General features: G+C 19.9%; 1 protein-coding gene across 1 annotated transcript in view; it reads left to right on the top strand.

The window, feature by feature from the left end:
- The window catches only part of LOC102677948, a gene marked incomplete at its 5' end in the record, with an annotated part of 54,559 nt that overhangs the window by 28,106 nt on the left and 19,491 nt on the right, over positions 1-6,962 (top strand). Inside the window, 2 exons of the mRNA XM_006623826.2 lie at positions 2,838-3,134; positions 6,422-6,532. Coding sequence (XP_006623889.1) covers positions 2,838-3,134; positions 6,422-6,532 — 408 coding nt within the window. The remainder of the gene's footprint in view (positions 1-2,837; positions 3,135-6,421; positions 6,533-6,962) is intronic.

The following is a 6,962-nucleotide window of genomic DNA, read 5'->3' on the forward strand; positions in this document are numbered from 1 at the left end:
AATTAGAATTTCCATAAGAAATTAAAAAAGAAAATATTTATTAAAAATACAAAAATTTTCAATTTGTTTTATTTAATTATATAATTTATCATTAATTATCTTATAAAATATCTAAAATTATCTTTTTTTATCTTTTTATAATTATTTAATTATAATTATTTACAGTTTTCAATATTTTTATTTTTATTATATGTGCAATATATTTTTATTTTCGTTTTAAAATTCATACGATTACTATAAAAAAAATAAAAGGTTACCAAAAGTTTTAAAATCACACTTGATAAAAGTACATTCAGCATTTTATTTGAATCGATCATGAATAGTGGTAATATCAAATATAATCTTTTACCAGTTTCGATATGAATCATAGTTAAGATAAAGATGAGTAAAAAGATGACTGTTTCATCTAATACAAAAGACAGATATCTTCGTTGTAACCACTCATTATCATATAACGTTGAAATATTTTTAGTACACTTCTATTCGGCCTGCATATTATGCAAACGTAGCCAAATAAAATGTAAGCTTTTATTAGAATTTAACAAAAATATCAACTTCATTTTTAGTGTAATTAAATGATAATAGCGATTAATCTTTTGTATACAACAATCAAAATCGAACATTTATCTAATATTAAAAGATATACAATAATACAATAATACAATAATACAATAATATTAAAAGAAATACAAGAATATTGTTTATATTTAATAATTCTTTTATTATATATATTCAAATCATTCAGGAGAGCATTTGGAAAAAATTTAATATCTTGGAAGTTTAAGAACATCATTTTGAATATTTAATAAAATATTTTGTTTTTCTTTGTCCCAAGTTTCTCTCTGAAATGGATTTTTTGTTAATTTTTTAAATATGCATTATAAAAAAAATGATTTATATGTAGATATATATTATTTATTGTTGAATAAATGTTATTCAACAATAAGAGCTCTTTTAATAAGAAATATAGAAAATTAATATTTTACATTAAAAAAATGTTGGAGAGGAGAGAGATTTTCTCCTTAATAAGTTTGAAAAGGATTTGTTGTACATTAAAAAATTAATGTACAACAATAATGTACTTGTCTGTAATTTTTCTATCATTTAATTATAAGAAAAACAAGTTAATATCTTCTTTAAGTTTTAAGAAAATAGTTTGTTTTAAGAAAACACTTTTGACACATTTTCTACGCACATATTTCTATAGAGATAAAAATAGATTTGATAGTTAAAAAATCATCACTATACTTTACATTGTTCATGAATTATCATTTTTAACATATAACATTGTATATATATATATACAATGTTATATATATATATATACAGTTTTCAATATATATTATATAATAATTATATATTATAATATATATTTATATATTATATATTATATATATATATATTGATATGTAATTATCAATATTTTGCAAATCACTAAATGAAAACAAATGATGATAATAAATATTTTGGAATACGAATTTGGAATACGATTTATTGGTTGAGAATAATTTAGTGGAAAATGATTTAATGAAAAATTTAGAGAATAAAATATAATTTATATTGTGAATGGTAATAATGATTTAAAAATCATATTGGGAAATTTTATTTCATTTTGAATTATTTTTAATTATTAAAATAATTAATAACTTTATTGAAATTTTAATTTCTAATAAAAAAAGAAACAAATTTTATAACATATTCGTTTAAAAGTTTTACAATTAAAATATTTATTAAATAAGTATATTGCTTAGAATTTAAAGAAATTAGATAATTAGTAGATAAATATTATTGTAAAATATTAATATTATTATATTATGTCACAAATTAAAAGTAGAAACAATTATAAAATATATTAAATAAAAATATATTGCATAAAAATTTACATACATTTTCAAAAATTAAATATATTTTTTTTACACAAATTCTATTGTAAGTTCTATAATTAGAAAAAAAATCATTTGTAAACTAAAATTTTTTAAATTTTAATTTAAAAAATATTTTTTTTAAAATTGCTTTTTTTTAATAGAAAAAAAATGATTTATAAAATAAATAGAATAAATAAATAAATTATATTGTTAAACATTATCATTTCATTTATTTTACTGTTTGTAAGAATAAAAATGAAATAATAATAATGATAAATATATTTTTTATTGTGTATCTGATTATTAAATTTTTTTATAATTAGAAATTTGCACAAACTATAGTATAATTTAATATGTTTCTAATATAAAAATGTATAGATTGTTCGAAAAAAAAAAGATAGAAAATTTGAAGAATAATTTTATGAACTAAAATAAGTATAAAAGCTAATATGTAAAAATATCAATTAAAACTTATTTTTAAAATTATAAATAATTCAATTTTGCATTGAATCAAATAAGATGAAGATAGAATGTAAAAGATAGAGAGTTTCACTTTAATGCTATCTTATTTTACTTAATTCAAAATTATCTAAATTATAAATTTGAGAAATAAACTTTAACGAATATTTTTGTCTATTATATCTATTATTTACTATAATCTTTTTATTTTACTTTTTAATTTTTAAATTTAAAATCACTTTTTAAATTTTCTATATATTTAATCTAAATATTGTATATATTCCTTAAAATAACTTATTATTTTACTTATTAAAATTAGAATTATTAAATCTTTCTTCAATTTCAATACTTTAAATTATCAATATTAATTTAATAACAATCATACTAATAACATTAACATTAGTATTATCAGAATATATAACAAAGTAATAATAAGCGTACTTATGGTGTTAGAAGAGATTATAAGCTTAATATTGTGAGAAAAGAAATATATGTGACTGGGCCTGTTGGTAGGTTCGAGCACGGCCATGGCAGTAGGCGGTGCGACCCTGGTGCATTGCGGAGGATCTGGAGGGGAAGACCGACCGGCCCATCTTGCCATTCCCTCGGGAGCTCTTACACCTTCGCTGAACACTGCTCTTGGCTCGAGCCTGAATTCCAGCTTGAATTCCAGCTTAAATTCCACATTGGGTAGCATCGGTGCCGCGGCAAGTGCGGCAACCGCTGCTACAGCCGCGGCCACAGCCACATGGCCGCCAACCTTATGGCAGTATCCCGCGGCGGCCGCGGCTGCTGCAGCTGCAGCTGCAGGTGAATACTGAACACTTTTTTTCCTTTTATACATTTATTTTTTGAAGGAATCATTTTTTGGATTACTAATATTGTAATGTATAAAATGCCTTTTTTCTGAAAGAAGAAGAGATTAACATTTATTTATATATAATCATAATTTGTTTGAGTTTTATATGTTGATGTTTATATATAATTAGTACAATCAAAAAAATTTATTGTTATAGAGTATATAATAAAATATTTTTATCTATCTGTGGTCAGATTGAAAAATAGAGAAAATATTAAAAGCTAATATATGTGAATCGGATAATATAGATAATGTATAGACGTTTAAATGAAATAATTTTTGAGGAATATATTCTATTTGAATACATATAATATAAGATTAATTTTTATTTTCTTTAGTAAAATAAGATTGAATAAACATATAAAATAAGTAATAAATTAATTAAAATAAATTTTTTAAAATATAAGTATGGTATGTATTTATCAAAATAATTTTTGGAATGAAATTACTATTTTAATTAATATTTTTGATAGATGTAAAAAATTAATTAAATGGTAAATAAGTGAATATTTTTCAAATTTTTAAAAACATTTTTAAATATTTACAAATTTGAAATAGATGCTAATAAAAATAGTTTGAGGAATTAACAGAAAAATTTATCTCGAAAAGATTAAAAATTATTATTAAATACATTTTTTATTCTTTATCCAGTAACTCATAGATATTATTTATAAAATTCTAAAAATATATAACTACTTATTAATAAAATTTTTATTATATCAAATCTCATTCAAGATAAATTCTCCTTTTTTATTCTTCTTTTTTTCTTTATTATATATTTAGGTAATATTTAAATAATAGTGTCAAATTTTTATGTTCAAATTTAATTCTATATAATTGGATATAAAGAGAAAAATAAAAAACTTGTAGTTTATCATTTGCTAAGACTTTGTTTCCAATTCCATGAATTAATAGCATTACAACCACCGGATTTCGTTCTTTTTTTTTTTTTTTTTTTTGGTTAATTTTCCAGCGGATTGCATATCCAGTGGAATAAATCATTTCAGTAATCAGATATTTATTTACAAATTTGTGACCGCCATTTAATTAAACTGAGCAAATCTTTTGGTATTTGGTGCGTCATCGCATTCCATTCATCGTTGCATTCAACGCATTGTTTATCTCATATGACATTGAGAATTTTTTGGATTTTCCAAAAAATTGCCGCAATTAATTTTATTCATTTGTTTGGAATAGAAATATCCAATATATAACGAGTGCGTATTTGTCAAATGACCATTTTTAATAACTTTGTAAGTTGTTTCAGAATTATCTACTTTTTTAAATACAATAGACAATTTCAAACGATTTAAAATCTGAATATCTTGAAAAAATATAAAGAGAATTCAGCTTTGAAAATAACTCGAATAAAAACTCAAAAATCAAAAGAATTATGAGACTATAGTAAAATCAATCTATTTAATAAGATAAAAGATTTTAGAGAAAATAATGAAAAATTTTTTAAAAATTTCAAAAAATAAACAGATAATTAGGTATCTATCTTATAACAGTAAACGCAAGATACCTTTCATATCTTTCATAAACTATTATACATTTATTTTAGATATATAATAATGGTCGTATTTTTGTTTAATAATCCATTGAAAAAAGGTAGCTTACATATTTGATTGTTTCATATTAGATCGTTTCTCAAAAAATTCTTATTAATTGAAATGAACAAAAAAATTTAAAATAGATTTCATTAAAAGGGATTTCTTATAAGCATTAAAAGATTACAGAAACATTTAGCATTAATATTGGTCATTACATCAATATTACAATAATATTTCAAAATTTTCAAGTATAAATGAATTTATGAAGATTTAAGTTTTAATTTTCTTATTATGTTTTGAATTAGAATTATAAATTCTATTTATATTACAAATTATTATATTACAAATATAAAATATAAAAGCAGAAAAGTCGTTTTTATTTAATTTGATAATAAATTGTAAAAATAAAAAAATCCTAATTTGTAAAAAACGAAAAATTCATCTAATATTGACCCGTAATTTTAATTAAAAAATTATTAAATATATGTGATGTTAATAAAAATATTTAATTTTTAATAAATAATAATAAATATTTAATTAAATAAAGAATTTTTTATTCAAATTCAAATTCAAATCATTATAAATTAAAATAAAATAAATATTTTCTTGATTTGTATATTCAATACATATCGATACATTCGTATGTATCGATTCATATATATTGATCATATTAATTATATATAACGAAATTATATATAATTTTATATATATAAAACAAAGGAGAATTTCAAAATAATTTTCTAGGAATATATGTATTTGTTACGCAACATTTTCAAATAGTGCGATTTCGAGTAGAATTCATTTCTTGTTTGCAAGAATGACCTCCTTCAGTGACCGAGTGACATTTATCCGAATAACATCTATGTATATTCGCATTGGATATTTTCGTGCTATCTAAATTATTCACGAACTTTTGCATTCAAATTGTTGATTTTTATCTCTTTGCTCACATTTTTGATCCGTCTGTTGATTTTCTTGATCACGATTGAAGAAATGATGCAATGCCACGAAAAATCTTTTGATCTCGTTCCATGCTCGATAAAAAATGGTTTTTAATTTGAGTTGACAGCGAAGTATTGGGAAATTCTTCGATGAAGAAAGGTTTAAAATTTGCAGGCAATATGGAATAAAAGGATGAAAACGATGATTTTATCGTAGATATAAAAACGAACGAGATTTTATTGTTTGTATTGAGAATGATGGTACTTTTTTATTATTTTTTCTTGTTATTTTTTTTTTTTTTTGGTAAAAAAATTGTTAAATAAATGGAACTTTCTATTTAATTTAATGTAACATTTTTTTTTTGAATTTCAAAATATAGTGAAAACATTGCATTAGTTTATGTTTTATTAGAGTGCTGATTTTTTTAATATTCATGTCATTTTTTGTATACTTATCATTTAAATACTAAATCAATAAATATTTTTGCTTATTTAATAAAAATTTTTTTTTCTTCGCATATTTTATTAGATTAAATTCTGAAATTTTTTATATTAATTATAATATTTTTTTATAAATTCAAGTTTTTTTATATAAAATTATTTATCAATTAAAATTTAATAATTAAGATTAATTTTATCAAAATAAAATTTTTGTATTCTTTATTTTATTTTCATAAAATAAAATTTTAATATTAAATTTAATATTTTAATTATAATTTATTAATTCATTAAAAAATTTTACAGCGATGCCAATGGAACCAGTTGGTTTTCCTCAAATGGGTGTTGGTCTTCAAGGTGGCCTACAATTGGTTAGAGATCCAACGACAGGTCATCTTCTCCTTATTCATGCGGCTGGTATGTTAAATGCAATGTAAAATAAATAATATTAAATTATAAAAAGTTTGTTGGCATTTTTTTATAAAAATATTATTTAAATATTATTATTTAATATTAATAATTTTATATAAAATGTTATTTATTCAATGATGTATATATAGCATTTTATATAAATCATTTTATTTTATGATCTTCTATCATTTCTTAGATGATTTTAATTTTTTTTATTTAATATATAAAATTCTTAATTTTTTAAAATATTTATTTATATTATTTGTATTAAAATATTTTACATTAAATATTCATGATTTTTCATTGTTTTTAATAAGAAAAATTTGATAATTATGAAATATGTAAATTAAAAATTAAATAAATATGATAAGCGAAATAAAATATCCTATTTTAAATTATAATAATTTTATTATTTAAATATTTAAAAAAATGTGTT

Source organism: Apis dorsata, unplaced genomic scaffold (assembly GCF_000469605.1).
Source record: "Apis dorsata unplaced genomic scaffold, Apis dorsata 1.3 scaffold_951, whole genome shotgun sequence".
NCBI lineage: Eukaryota > Metazoa > Arthropoda > Insecta > Hymenoptera > Apidae > Apis > Apis dorsata.